At 43.6% G+C, this 15,486-nt stretch overlaps 1 protein-coding gene across 1 annotated transcript; it reads right to left on the minus strand.

Annotated features, from left to right (window-relative positions):
* Positions 1–1,334: 1,334 nt before the first annotated feature.
* On the minus strand, positions 1,335–14,708 carry dus1l (dihydrouridine synthase 1-like (S. cerevisiae)). The gene is made up of 14 exons (XM_039825643.1): positions 14,552–14,708; positions 13,292–13,578; positions 11,854–11,962; positions 11,173–11,223; positions 10,882–10,994; positions 10,577–10,659; positions 9,770–9,873; positions 9,460–9,607; positions 7,235–7,331; positions 6,491–6,579; positions 6,032–6,201; positions 5,899–5,936; positions 4,463–4,538; positions 1,335–3,391 (listed from the first exon to the last, which is right to left on the minus strand). The coding sequence occupies exons 2-14, from the start codon at positions 13,526–13,528 to the stop codon at positions 3,177–3,179; spliced, it is 1,530 nt and encodes a 509-aa protein (XP_039681577.1). The 5' UTR covers positions 13,529–13,578; positions 14,552–14,708; the 3' UTR covers positions 1,335–3,176.
* Positions 14,709–15,486: the final 778 nt, after the last annotated feature.

The following is a 15,486-nucleotide window of genomic DNA, read 5'->3' on the forward strand; positions in this document are numbered from 1 at the left end:
TATTCGAGATAAACAAATAAACTAAACGGTAGCATAATGAGGGCCCCTACATGTAAACCGAAGGTTTAACGCGACACACACACAGAACGTCGAAAGTGTGTTGTTGTTGCCACAGCCAGAAGACAATTTTTTTTCAAATGAAGCTAAAGGCAGCAAAAAAAAAAAAAAAAAAAAAACACAGCTGGCTAAACTATTTAAAAATGGCAGGTTTGTTCAGGACACCCCCCCCCCTCCGTCGCTTTCACATCACCTTTTGGTATCGCCTCAGCACGAGTAGAGTCGAGGCGAGTCGAGCAGGTACCATGAAATGGAAAAGCACCATAAGGGCCCTACTTTAACAATCTCAGCGCACAGCGTGAAGCGCCTGCCACAGGTGCATTTAGGGAGTGTACGAATCCACTTTCGCTAGTTTGACGGCAGAAAAAAAGGTCTGAGCGCCGGGCGCATGGTTTAAAAAGGTTGTACTTAGTGTCTTATTAATTCAGGTGTGTTTTGGGCGTAACATGCAATAAACCAATCAGTGTCATCTCCCATTCCCTTTAAAAGCCAGGCGCGTTTGGACCTCGGCGCATTGCTGTTATGATGGCGGATTTGCACTGTCATTTTGTAATCGTTTGCTCGTTTGTGTGCTGCTGTGCTTCCCTGTGTGTGTAACAAGCATAGTGTGCGCGCGCTGTGCATAAGCCTAATTTTACTAATGCGCTGTTAAAATAACAATGAAATGCTGCGCTATTGACTTTAGAGCAGGTTTTTGTTGGTCAATGGCACGATCACTTTCCAGTGCCTCAAGATAGCAATACGCCAAGAATGCACCTGAACACACCTCCCTGTAAGACCAAAGATGGGTACAGGTGCATTTGCTATTTAAACAACGTGGACACTGGACGGTGTGCAAGATTGGGCTCTGTCTGTGATGTAGACACCAAAGTACTTGAAGCTGTCCACCCTCTCCACCGAGGACCCGTTGACATTAAGGAGGCGTAGTTTCTTCCCTGCTTCTTCCCAAAGTCCACTATCATCCCTTTAGTCCTGCTGATATTCAGGAGCAGGTTGTTGCCCTGACACCAGCGGGTCAGATCCTCTACTTCTTTTCAATGTTGTCTGTGATAAGGCCCACCACAGTTGTGTCTGTACAGCAGGGGTCTAAGAACACAGCCCTGGGGTGCTCCGGTGTTAAGGATGAGGGTGGAAGAGGTGTGTCCGCCCACCCTCACCAGTCTGCCTGTCAGGAAGTCAATGATCCACATGCACAGTGACGTGTTTAATTCTAGGTCCTAGATCTTCAAGCTGAGTTTTTGAGTGTTTAGTTTGCATTACATAAAACTTAAAGATGATTTTCTTAGCAATTTGGACTTTTCGTCATGATTTAATATCATTTAATGTCACAGAGAAATACTGAACAGCTCACCCGGAGACTGAAGGCAGGACACATTCAGAAACCTGTATCTCACTCAAAACAGCATGGATGGTTTTTTTTCCAAGTTTGTATGTGTGTGGAAGCACCAGAGACACAAAATAACACCCCAAATCCCAGAAAAAAGTGATTTTTTTCATAATATGGGCACTTTTAAAGGGTAAAACCAAACAATCCATATCGTTGTATAGTATGGAGGACTTGTATGTACAAGACCAACCACTGCTGGGTAATGGAAAACGCGTCAATAACTGTGTGCCACTTTTGTTTCTCCTCTTAATGTCACTTTTGTTGTAATACTGCAAACGGGGCTTTGCAGTGGACCATAGGCTCAATCACCATGGTGTTACCCCACTGGCCATGACAGACATTTATTTGAATAAAAAAAAAAATCGTAGAGATTATTACTGTAGATTGTGTAGTCACTAAGCATGTCTTAGACCAGGAGTATTAAACGTTTTTTAAGCCAAGGACCCCTTAGCTGAAAATAAACAGAGCACCTACTACATACAGCATATTGTATAAAATTGAGTTGCATATTAAACTGGGCCTACAACAATGTTGAGGGCAACCTAAAGCCTTTACATATACCTTTTTAATAGTGCATGCAATACTAAGCTCTTAAATAATTTTTTTTTGCAAATTCATATATTTCTACATCATGTTTTAATGTTAAAATGTGGCACAGTAGATCCTTCTGCTTAACTGTATCTGTGGATGGCTACCATAGCTATAGACCAGGAGGCCTATCATCAATGTTGTGTAGATTTTAAAAAAAGTTGTATCTTTACTAATATGTAGGATTCATGTTGATGTATATTTTCATTATATCCTTTTTAAACCACTAAAGAATTATTTGGTGGCCCCCTTACAGCAACTCTGAGGACCCCCTATTGAAGATCTACGTCTTCGACAACAGCACCACTTTGAGCTTGCTCTCCCTCTTCCAGGTTCATATCTGGATAGGCAGTGGTACTTCTCATCAAAAGGCACATGTAAGTCAATGCACTACAGGCAAACCATTACCCAAAATAAATAGCTTAACTAATGAGTAGAACACGCAAACACACACACACACACACACGCATGACCTTAAATCAAATCAAATGAAACCTCTAAGGACAAAGTATTTTACTGAATCTTTGAACTTTGGTTGCCCAGTAACAACTTTGGCTAAAAGAATGCTCAAACTTCTCCCCATAAAATCTTTGTCTTAAAAAAGACGAAATAATTAGTTGAGAAACTATTCCCAACTGACCCACCCAAAAAAAGAAAAAAAAATAGAAAAAATTAGTTTTTGTTACTTTAAAGGTTTTGGTCTGCTCATCAGTGTCCATCCATACTTGAGTCTGAAACAGACAGAATATCTTCCTTGTTGAGGTTTCTTAGCAGCTGTGTACAGTATAGATACAGTTTGTCCTGATGGATCATTGGCTACCTCTACATGCACTTGTTAGTTTCAATTACCCTCAAGCTGCATCTCTCTACAGCTCAAAACACCACAACTGTTTGTGCGAAATGGATCAAAGCAGGTCCACACAGCAGCCGTGACCAACACCTGGACTGAACCGTTCTAGCAGGTCGGACAACTTGGTGAAGGCCAACGTGGCTGGAATGTTGCGTGAACCTACTTTGATCAAAACGTTCCGAGGGTTTCAATTTGTCACGTCATCAGAAAGAGTACCTGATTCCGACATGGTGACAGCTGAGGTCTGTATTAACAGAGGATGCTTTGTGCATGTAGAGACAGCCTTAGTCCTGCTCATAGAGGTAGTGGAGTCTTGCACTGCACCTGCAGCTCTGTATTTGGATCTGGGGGAGGCGGAGGAGAGCTGCTGCTGCTTCTCTCCGTCTCTGTCGCCAAGCCCTCCTTCCTCTCATCCTCCTTTGTTTCGTCCGCCTTCCTTCCATCCTGCCTCCTCTCGTCCTCCTCGGCTTTCTGTTTCTCCGCCTTGGTCTTGAACCTCAGCCCGTGGCCTGTCAACCAAAGGTGGGATTGTTTTCATTAAAGCGCGCCAGAGCTAAAATGCAACAACGGATCTTTTCATTTTTTTTTTTATTGGTCTGGACCCAGAGTTTCTGCAGGTTTCACCAAGTCAAATTAAAGACTTTTTAAGACCATTATGAATGAAATTTAAGACCGTTATCACAACATCAACTAAGCCCTAAATTCTTTTCTTTCAAGCCAAATATTGCTAAACTTCCCCATAGCTGAAGAATAAAATCAGTTTTATGTCCGAGACTTGCGCCAATAACACGAAAGGACATTGACAGCAATATAAGTTACATGTTGTATGGTCTCCTTTGTAGTTTTAATACAGCAAATTATATTTGGATTAGCGAAAGAAAAGAACTACAACACACGGAAATGGTGGGACCAAATGAACCAAACTACAGGTGTGAAAGAGACCTTAAAAGAAGTTAAACTATAGTTAGAGTTAGAGAACTGTCTGTCTGTCTCTCCCTCCCTCTGTCTGTCTGTCTGTCTGTCTCTGTCTGTGTGTCTGTTTGTCGGTCTCTCTCTCTCTCCCTGTCTCTCTCTCCTCTGTCTGTCTGTCTGTCTGTCGCTCTCTCTGCCTCTCTCTCTCTCTGTCTGTCTCTCCGTCTCTCGCCCACTCTCTCCCCCTCTCGCCCACTCTCTCCCCCTCGCTCCATCCCTCTCTCTCCCAGGCTAAAAGTCCTGCCACAGGCGGGACTCGAACCCGGCTCTCCCAGGTGACAGTCCATGGCTAACATTACATCTTAACAGGAAATCATTAAAATCAGCATTAGCAGTGAACTTAGCAGTTTGAATACATTGCGTCATTTTCCTTCAGTCCCTAATCAACTAATCACTTCAGCGTGTTGTGCTTTTGATAAAATGTATTTAACAGTAGTGGATGAAATCATACTGATAAGCATTTTTGTCTGACTTTTTAGATATTCACACAAAATGTGTGCAGTACACTGTTGGCAAAATGACTTGATGAAAACCCAATCAGATATATTAGTGATAGAAATAAACAGCACAGCACTCAACAGTCGTTTGCTATGTGTGCATGTACTGACTTGGACAGTCTGCCACCTCCTTGTAGGCCTTCTTCTTACAGCAGCCTCGACACAGGTTGAAGACACATTTATTTCCCTGCAGAGCAAAACAGACCGTATCAGGCGCGGGGGCTGGCGATCAAACAAACTGCAACTGGAAAACGTCTTCCTGAGTCTTTGGGTGAGGTCGATCAAAGCAGAAGGCAACGCATACACAGAATGTGGTGCACAGACGGCCGTTGCAAAAAGGACGACGTCTTTGATGGAAATCCTTTTAGATCTCAACTGAGTTACTGTTTTAACAAAGTTCATCAGGACAACTTCAGGGTTCAACAGTAAGGGTTGCCCAGGGCAACTAAAACCCCACGCAGGGTAAATAAATATAAAAAAAAACACTTGACCCTTTTTTTTCCACTTGTCCGACAAGACAGTGGTAGGGCTGGGCCATAAATCAATTTTATCGATTAACTTGAATGTGTAGTTAACGTGGATTTGTTTAAATGAAAATCGGTTTTCTCCTTAACGTCCGCCGACGCTCCCCTCCGGGCTCCCGCAGTTCACAACGAGCTCAGCCCTCCCCCCGCGCGTTTGCCATAGAGATACACAAACAACATGGCGGCGATAGGGACTAACATCAGTTATTTTCTTAATTTGTGGTTTCATTACTTACTTAACCGTAATCTCCGCCGAAATGACCGGCAGCTCGCGGTGCTCTGTACCCGGCTGACAGTCACCTATTCTCGGATAACTGAACCACTAACTACCGCTGACCTGACGGAGCACCATGCGGGGCACCAGAGGCCGTGTTGAGGAACTCTGTTGCGGCTCAACACATCTACCAAAAGTGACGGAGGTCTGTAGCGGCTTAAACAACTAACAATCTTCGCTCTGTAGCACGAAGCTCCTCTTCCATGTTATTTTACCGCTAGTTACTACGAAGGAGCTTGCTACAGGTATGCTACATTCAAGAGACCATGGAATGTTGATGTAGGTTACTCAGAAACAGGTGAAAATAGGGTCAAAAGTCAAAATGATTCGAACCTTTAGCGAGGAACAAGAAGTGAATGAACTGTATGTGTGAAAACAGCTTTATCTCACACACCCATTTGTTGAATATATAGCATAATTATATAATTTTGTCATTCTTTTGTCATTCTCCCCCCCAAAAAACAATGGTAGGGAAAACAATCAACCTAATTTATATTTCCACAAAATTGGCATGAATAATCATAATGGTATACAAGCCCCGTGTGTGTGTGTGTGTATGAGTCAAAACAAGTTAAAACTTGTTTTGAACAATTTATTTGTCATCTTCAGATTGATTTTAAGTAGGGGAATCGATTTAAATCAGATTTTCTTTTAGGCCATATACATAAAAAAAAAGAACCTTAACGTTGAACCCTGAAGTTGTTTTGTTTCCATTGACATTACACGGACATTTCCTCGAAAACACTGACCTTTGGGTTCCCACACTGCTCACATTTGATGTACTTGGCTGTGGAAGGAAAGAAGAGCAAACTGTTGTAGCATTCTTTGCGTTTCAGAGATGAAGTCGGCCTGTTTGAGGTGAAAGTGATGGGTTAAACTCACGTTTCTGCTCGGGACAGAAGTTCTTGTGTGGGTTTCGGGATCTCTTCTTCTGCTTGTTTTTGGAGAGCGTGTCAGCTGTTCCATCCGAGTCCTCCAGTGCCCTCTTCTGACACACTGTCTTCTTCACCTCTGAACCATGGCCGTTACCGTTGGCAACTGGCTCCTTTGGCCTGTAAGGCATAAGCAGTAAGTAATATTATGGTGTTAGAGAACTTTTCTTCACTGGTGTTAATCAAACCTTAGTTCTTGGATAGTCAAGTGTTCTTTGAATGTTTCCCAAGAAATGCCATCTGTCAATATAGAAGCTTCTTGTTCCTGCCTGCTGATACTCCGCTGGCAGCTCACTGTCCAAGAGTGTAGACTACTTTGACGTCTACTCTTCAGATGTATGATAATTGTACGATAGTGTCCCAGTGAAAATAAAGGGAAAAAAAACAACAACAAAGGGTGGTGACTCACTCTGGTCTGACGTATGGCTGGCAGATCCAGTGGGGGAAGGGCAGGCCGCCCTCCTTCTCCTCCACATCCTTTCCTTTGGCTATCTCCTCCTATACAGACACATATACATACAGTACAGCTACTGGTACACCAATTCTCCTTCATCCTGTAAAGGTGCGTGCCCATTGTCAGCGTCATTTCCCCGCTTCCCCACCTTTGTCGATCTGAAATGAAGACAGATTCAGCAACTGCACGGCCTATTTCTCGCTTAAAATGTTTTCATTAACACGTTTTCGGTGAACTATTTTCGTGAAATACGAGATCGTAATCCTAGCGAGTCGCAATTTTGGTCGGTTTTGAAATTCGGGAACAGCCAGCCCCACGTGGCGCGTTCGTCCAATCAGCTGCAGCCATCGCGGTTGTAGATGGTTTTCTTTGCTCGCCAGTGGTCAGTGTGGTGGCAAGCTCACTAGTGTGCAACGCTGGGAAACAGGGCGATCCCATCCGTGAAAACGTGTATATGATATTGGGGGTTTTCCGTAAACTGACCGGATGCTCTCGCTGTTTCACTTCCTGCCCGAGCTATCCGAACGCCCCCGCGGCTCTCAGGAAAATAGACCTGGCGCGTATCTTTAGCAGAGCGGAGAGCCGCTGGTGGAATATCAAGCATCGACTTGAAGGGCCGCGATTGCTCGCGGGGCCTCCGGAATGCAGCGCAGACGCGCCTGGTGGAAAAATGCCGGTAAGACTGCTGTTTGCGGTTACCTGGCAGCGCAGCCTCAGCTGTTTGCTGACACCGGTCAAACCCTCGAGGTTCTTCACCTTAGCCAGCTCTTCTCTCAGGTCCTGGTGGATCTGTAGCCTACACACACACACACACACACACACACACACACACACACACACACACACATCACAAGATGTATAATCTGAGTGTCAAGACTTTGTTCCTTATCAAAAATCTCTAGATTAAAATGTATCAGAAATGTTAGATGTGCTCCCAGAATAGTCCATCAGTCAGGTGTTTCAGCTACACCCATTGCTAATACAGGGCTAAAATTCCACGGGCAAGTAAAATGTGAGCTTTGCACGTCACTTGGTACAGTAAATATGTTGCAGGGTTGCCAACTGTCACGCACTGACCGTGAGACTCACACAAATGACACTTTTTACAGGCTCTCATGACCATTTTCTCACGCAATAAAAAACAAAATGTAAGACTGAAAATGTCACTTTCCATAAGATCATCTCTCATTGCAAATCAAACCAGCTATTAGGATAACTGAAATAAAACCATGCCAGTCTCTAGGTATGGTGAAGGGTATGTGATGATGTGGGGGGGAGGGGGCGGGGGTATTTTAATTCCAAAGGCCAAGGGAACTTTATCAGGATGCATAGTATCCTGGATCCATGAAATAACTGGCCTTTAAAAATAAACATCTGCCTGCCTCTATGGGAATTTAACATAGGGGTGTACTTACTTATGCCCCCTGTATTTTAAGGAAGAACATTTATTTATTTACAATACATTATTCATTCACAAAGAAAATTGGTGTCCTTAAAGGATGGATTTTTCCTCATTTCTTTTTTAAATTTAGGCATTAAGATGAATTTCTTATTCCTCCTTTTAGTCAACTTTAGCATGGGTGTATTCACTTATGCTTAGCACTGTACCTACCTGCCTATTGTGGGTAGGAAATGAGTCCTTACCCCAAGTGAAGGAGTTCAAGTATTTAGGGGTCTTAGTCACGAGCAAGGCTACAATGGAGCAGAGATTGGCCAGAGAATCAGAGCAGTGGGGGCAGTGTTGCAATCGCTTTACCGCACCGTTGTGACGAAAAGAGTGCTGAGCCAGAAGGCAAAGCTCTCGATCTACCGGTCAATTTTCGTCCCTACCCTCACCTATGGTCGTAAAGGCTGCTGCTGTCCCCGCAACCCGACCCCGGATAAGCGGATGAATATGGATGGATGGATGGATGATATATTTCTGTCATAAAAAAAGAACATTTTGCGGACATGCCGAGAAAGAAGGACAAATAAAAAAATTTTGCACACAGAAAAAAAGTATTTCGAGCCCTGTTACAGGTAACAATCCAGCACGTAGCCATGAACTCTCCATAGACAAACTTCTTGAAATGGGATTCCATGACGAGCTGCTTTCATTTATATATTTGTTTACAATGACGCCACGTTACACAGCTCGGTTTACAAATGGCTTTATTCTAGTGGATCTTTACTTATTGTACGTACATTTTTTATTTTATTTTTTCACACTTGCTTTGGCAATGTAAACCTATGTTTCCGTTGATAAAGCTCCTATAAACAGAAAATGAGAGAGAGACATGTTGAACATGACGTCCTACTGAATTCAGATGGATTTGAATTGGCTGTCAGTGTTTCTGATCACTTATCAAATCGATCCCAACGCTCTCGTTCCTAGTTGTGGTGTGGACTCCGCCATCCACTTCAGTTACAACGATTTTTTTATATATATTTTTCTAGTTATCTTTTTAGTTATTGTTCTTGCTGTGGACAGGCCTTTAATGTTTACTGTTCACTCTCTACAGCCCTATCAGAGCTGGATTTAGTTACTGTTAATGCTAAGCCGACATTTCCTCCTGCTGGTGAAATTTGGGGTGGCTTTTCATGTGAAGCAGCCAGGAACACAATGTGCATTTCACTGAAAACAGATACACCACTTGCTCTTCTGTTGTAGCTGTTCAAGGAGTGTTTGCTGTATTACCGAACTTGCTGTTGCCACAGTAACCATGGGTGGTGCCAAATCAACCAGGACTGAAAATCTTAATCATTATAACTTTAATGGAAGCATGTCATGTCTTTAAAGCTTTCAAGGATGAGGCCTATGCTATCTAGCTTAGACTAATAGCATGGAGACATTGAAGTCTGCGCCACACACACACACACACACACACACACACACACACACACACACACACACACACACGAGACAGAGAGAGAGAGAGACATACGTGTGGTGCCAGAGCTTGAAGAGGTGGGCTCGTACATAGGACAGAGTGCAGGGGGGATGCCGCTGCACCACCTCCAGATATTCCTCCGCCATCTCCCACACTGGGGGGCTGCAGCCTTCAAACAGTGCCGGGTTGTGGAGGTTCCCCTCTAAAAAAATAATACCAAGATGAACACAGAAATTAGTTTCAAAACAATGCATCTCCTGAGCATGGATGTACATTATTAATCATCTGTTAACACCGCTGAATTAGAAAGAAAAGAAAAAAAAAAACTGTGTATAATGAGACATTGTAGACATGCATGGTTAACCTGCACTCATAACTCCCTGCACTCCGGTCTCCTGAATGCAGCGCTCCACATCACTCAGGTGGTGAATGTTGCCATTTGCAAACACTGGAATATTTACTGCCTTCCTGAAAGCAAAAACACACCACACTGTTATTGAAAATATGCTGTTTTCCAAAATGAGGCAAACATTAAGCACTATTAATCGTTTGGTTTTTAATAAAGGCAATAAAGGAGCGCTAAATTATTGGTTTGAGACCACTAGGAGAGCTGTTCAAATGTTTACCTTCCGGACTAGGTGTACATATACATGTGAAGGCTTATAACAGTGGTCTTCACTATTTTTTTTCCACGAGAGCCACGCTGATTGGACAAAGTCAACAGGAGAGCCACTTTTAAGTATCAAAAGTTACATGCAGTCATAAATAGCATGTCTGCTCATCAGTCTGCCATCCATGAACATACAATATGCAAATTGTTTTTTTTACATTAGCCATAGTGTATATAACCATTCAAGAGCACATTTGGCGTTAAGAGCAGGAAAGACTCTGCAGTGAGTCAGTGTTATGGACAGAAGGGCAGAGCAAGTTTAAATATATTTTCTAGTCTAGGTTTCCATCTTGTAATGCTGCCGTTTTGGGTATGTTTTAAATATATATTTGTTTGTAATACAGCAGACTTAGGGTTATGTTATAGCCCTGCTTGTTTTTAATGTTTTATGAAATATATGTATTGACTGCATGATCATATATCACTGTATTATTTACTGCCACGCCTTCGCGAGCCGCGCAATCAGTAACACTGGCTTAAAACGAGGTGATGGGAGCTCACCGTACTGCCCTGATGTGCTCCCAGTTAGCGATACCAGTCATGGCTCCTTTCTGGTCTTTGGTTCTGCCATGCACTGTCAGCAGCTGGGAAGATATTTGAAAAAAATAAACATTTTGCATACATCCCAAAATGTGCTGCTATTTACAGTAGATGCACAAACCGGAGCAAAGACATTAAGGAGGAGAAAAGTAAGAAACTATGAGAGGAAAGAAAAAAAAAAGAATGAAAATTTAAAAGAAATCAACAGCTCAACTAATGCTTCCTGAAACTGCATCAATCTCCGTTTGGTTAAACGTCGGTCCCACCTGACATCCGGCTTTCTCCAGCATCTGGGCATAGCGGACCGTCTTTTCTATCTCCTTGAACACGCGGATCTTGCATGTGATGGGCACCGAGAGCTTTTCATTGGCTAACCTGACTGTGAAAAATAGAAGGAAATGTTAGTTCAGGGTAAACTGTTGGGACTGGTAAATAGTAATAAGAGTAATAACTGCGCTCGAGTCAGGTGGCCCTACACCGGTGCAAGAAATTTGACATTTGTTCCATTTTGACTGAGATCCTCCCGGAGTCCTAGATTTAGGTGAAGGCAGGCTTACCCATTTTCTCTAACAGCTCCCACTCGTCTTGTAAGAAAACGCCATAGTGCCCTTAGAAACAAGCATCAAGACAGGTTAGTTGGTGTCTTTTCTTCAGTGTCTTTTCTGATACAACCACTAGGAGTCACCAAAGTCAGAATTATTTCAGTCAGTATATTTCTGTGACTCCTGATTCTCCACTGGGCACGTCTGTGCTGCGTTTCCGGCTGCGCCGCTGTTTTGGTCCGTCCTCCGCCACGCGCCATACCACACCGGGAGCGTCTCAGAAGCGGAGCGTCTTGCCTGCCCGGCTCGCAGATGTTATTGTCTCTACAAGTGCTTTACAGATCAATGGCGTGTTTATTAAGCTTGTATCTACCTTCCACTCCAGGCACTCCTGTAATTTACCTCAATGCCTTCTCTTTTCTGGTGTTGTCCCTATAAAAAAAAAGATCTGTGATGTCGTGTTATTTTTTTCAACCTCCAAGATGAATCTCTCCGAACGCCCCGCAGCTCACGTGAAAATAGACCTGGCACGTATGTTTAGCGGAGAGCCGCTTCACGCTTCTGGGACGCGGCGCAGCTGGTGGAATATCAAGCATGGACTTGAATGGCAGCGATTGCTCGCACGGGGGGCTGTGGCACCTCCGGAATGCAGCGCAGACGCGCCCGGTGGGAAATAGGGGTCCCAACTGTGCATACCTCTCTTAGCGATCATCTGTGGACAGCCCAGGTTAAGGTCGATGGCATCACAGTAGTCCTGGGCCAGTAGAGCCGCCTGAAGGAACACCTCTGGATCATTGGCACAAAACTGACACACAGGGAACGCAACACTGTGATTTACTGGCATTACATGAGGAAACAATGTTAAAGGTGCAGTAGGTAAGACTCATAAAACTAACTTTCTGTCATATTTGCTGAAACTGACCCTATGTTCCAGTAGAACTACATGAAGCAGATAATAAAAAAAAAATCCAGCTCCTCTGGCACCACCTACAGCCTGTAGTGTGATTTTCAAAAATCCACCGTTCCCTGTTCAGATGCACCAATCAGGGCAGGGTGGGTGGGGTGGGGTGGGTGTCTAAGGCCCTGTTTACACGATGACGCTCGCGAGTGAAAACGAAAAAATATTTTATCGGATGTGCCTTTCGTTTATACGGCGACTGCATTTTTGGGGCTTAAAAACACAAAAAAGTTAAACCACCCTCCAGAGTGGAAATCTAAACGGTAAAAACTAAAAAGTCTGAAGACAGATGTGTGGAGAGAGACGAGAAAAAGGCGTCCAGGTAGTCTGTTGTTATGGAGTAGGCTACAGAAATTATAGGCTCCTGTTATCTAAAAGATTTTCAATGACTGACAAAGTGGATAAGGTTGTTATAGTTCGATGACCATATGTAGGCTATTCATTTGAGCCAGAGTAGGCGACAACGTTGCAGATGAAGAGAAAGAGAGCGAGTGAGTGGCAGCGGTCAGCGGCCAGCGAAGGGTCTGCTTCAGCCTCCTCTGGCCGCGAGGTTCAGGGTATTGGTAGTGCTCCCGTGGGTGCTGTGCTGTGGCTTATCACGGTCAACTGTGCCGGTCATCATCAGACAAACATGCAACTCCACCTCCTCGTCTTTCCAGACGAGCTTTTGTCGTTCGCTTCGGCATGTTTTGGTTTCGCGCTACTAAGGAGAGAAGTAGAAGGAATGTTCTACGCAGGCGCGCGGACTTGGTGGTGTTGTGTGGCAGTGCCACCTAGCCGCCTGGCGTGCATACTACATCAAATTTCACACACTTCTGCGTCACCATGTCGCCGCTTGTTGCCGATTGGCTGGTTTAGTGTTTTGTGGGTGGTGCACTCCTTTCTGCTTGTTTTCCATAACATCGGATTTTTTTTTCAGCGCACACAGAAAATATAGAGCTAGGTGACCATGAGGAGATACTTGATGAATTTGACAAAAAGTGTATTGGATTAACATCGCTTACTATACCTTTAATCCGTTTTTGACATCATTAGGAGCCAAAATCCTAATCCCGTTTTAAAAAATTATGGATTGCACAGCCCTAATTCACACGATACCTTGTGACAAGCCTGTGAGCACTGCACAAGATCATAAACATGCCGGGAGTGAACAAGCTCGCCTGTGTGGACCCTCACCTGTGTGATGAGAGGTCTGTCCTCTTCACACAGCTCATTGTAGAGGTTTTCTCTCCGGTAGTTGGCGTCGCGAACAAACACCTGAGCATGCAGCATGGGGGTGTAGCAGAGCTGAGCGCCGTGCCGCCGGCTCAGCAGGCGCCAGGCCAGCTCGCTCTGGTCCACCATGGGCGCCACCACAAAGCGCGCTTCTTTCAGGGTCTTCCTCCAGAACTCAAAGCCCTGGAGCTTGGCCATCACAGTTGACTTCACCAGACCACAAAGGACAAAAAAAATCAATAAAGACCCTGCAAAAAAAAGAAAAAAAAAAGTGGTAAGCACAGTGGACAGACTTAAGGAAAGCTTACATGAAATAAAGTGTGATAGACGCACGTCCGAGTCTTGTTGTAGCACCCAGTAGTTCCACAAATTTTTCTTCCAGCTTTAGGTTACAAATTTTGAAATTGTGTTGAATGTTGGAGTGCACCTTTACATGTGCAACCTTTTACAACCCAGGACACTTTTGACACTTTTGGATTTCTGCTCTCTTTCCAACCCCAGCCTTCTATGTAGTCTATCCAGAGACCTTTATTTTGATATGGCGTGGTTAGCGTACCTAACATTAGTCTAAAAAATAGTATCATTATTGGTATTTAAGTTCGTTTGGTAGTTTCAATCCAGCCCTGAACCAGGGGACTTTCCCCAAGAAGATATCTAAAGTTACTGAGCAGTCTAACACTGAAATATATCTTTCATTGTGCAGTTTTTAAGCTACCTGTCGTTTTCAGACTAAAGTGACATGTTTCGGACGTCGGCGACTTAAAGCAGAATTCCAATGTGTAGCTAACGTTTGTGACATTCAAAATATTGTAGCTTAACTAGCTAGCTGTATGGCAAGTTAGTTTAGCCACATCTGCACTTATTTCCTGACGCTAGCGAGAGCAAAGTGGACAACTCCATTTTTATTTTTTTTGGTTTCTGCCTTTGACTTTTTCTACCGTCTGCTTAAATAGTTATAAGCATTTTCCACAAACCAGCTAGTCAGCTGCCTGCGACTGAGCTGTAACGTTACTGTCATTTAGCTAGTAAAAGCTAACAGCAGTCAGTTATCTAACGTTAACGTTAGCACATGATGCACCGCCGCAGTAACGTTACCCAACTCTAACGAGTCTGACAGAACAATGATCACCGTTATGTTTCTCTGGCGGCAGCGTGCTCTGCTCACGTACTAGCTAGCTAACTATAATTATCAATATATATCTTCATAGTTTGTTGTTTCACCTGTAATACTGTGAGATTTCTAGAGCATTCCTGGCGCAGCGCTTTCCAAATGTGTGCAACAGCGTAATAGCACCGGTGGGGAACGTTTCCTGCCTTCTTCTTCTTCTTCTTCTTCTTGGTAAAAATGGTGGGTGTCTGTCCACAGCGCTGTGGAGACATGTGGTGAAGACTGAGACAGGTCTGGCGTTGCGAGACTCGTATCTATCGAACTTGGTGTTGTCGCCCCCTTATGGTGTCAAGGATGAAAGCAGTGGTAGAAAAGGCTAATTCCGACTACTCTACTTAATTCAAAGAAGCAATAGTAAATGTAAAATACATAATTACAATAATCAAAATATCACTTAGGTAAAAGTGAGATTGAGTATTAGCAAACTGTGCTTCAAGTATCAAAGGTAGAAACACTTGTTATGCAGACAGTGGTCAACTCTGTGGAGATTTTAACTATAGCGACTTTGAGTCCATGAAAAGCGCTATATAAATTCAATTTATTATTATTATTATTATTATAAAGGAGAAATTGGGCGCAAAATGAAGGTAGGGGTTAATAACACATGATTCTCTGGGACATGTTTTCATGCTAATCGAACGTGATCAGTTTTAGCCCAAACCGCTAATTAGCTTAGAACACTAGTCATCGGGGCAGAGGGTAAAGTAAAAAGAAAACTATTTCTATACCACTAAAAAGGCTCAAAATAGCACCACACTTCCACGGTAGCATAATGAGGGTTCTAAATGTTAACCGAAGCATTGAGAACTTTGTAAGTCTACAGACAGTTTATTAAAAAGATAGTTTAGAAAGACAATACCGTTACATGCTGCCACGTATACATGCGGGCGCCATCTTGGGAAAACAGTCACGAACCAGAGCTTGTTACTGGTTACTGGTTGCACGGCGTTCCTCCTTCGACTTGGTTTTCCCAAGATGGCAATCATGT

This window comes from Perca fluviatilis, chromosome 15, assembly GCF_010015445.1.
Source record: "Perca fluviatilis chromosome 15, GENO_Pfluv_1.0, whole genome shotgun sequence".
Taxonomy (NCBI): Eukaryota; Metazoa; Chordata; class Actinopteri; order Perciformes; family Percidae; genus Perca; species Perca fluviatilis.

What these genes read in the sequence shown, in the direction of transcription:
- dus1l (XM_039825643.1), bottom strand. Translation starts at nt 13,528, where the DNA reads ATGGCCAAGCTCCAGGGCTTTGAGTTCTGGAGGAAGACCCTGAAAGAA. An exon ending in GAGCACATCAGGGCAGTACG is followed by an intron (nt 9,874 to 10,576) that starts GTGAGCTCCCAT and finishes TTTTGCTTTCAG; the next exon opens with GAAGGCAGTAAATATTCCAG. An exon ending in CAGCCATACGTCAGACCAGA is followed by an intron (nt 6,202 to 6,490) that starts GTGAGTCACCAC and finishes TATGCCTTACAG; the next exon opens with GCCAAAGGAGCCAGTTGCCA.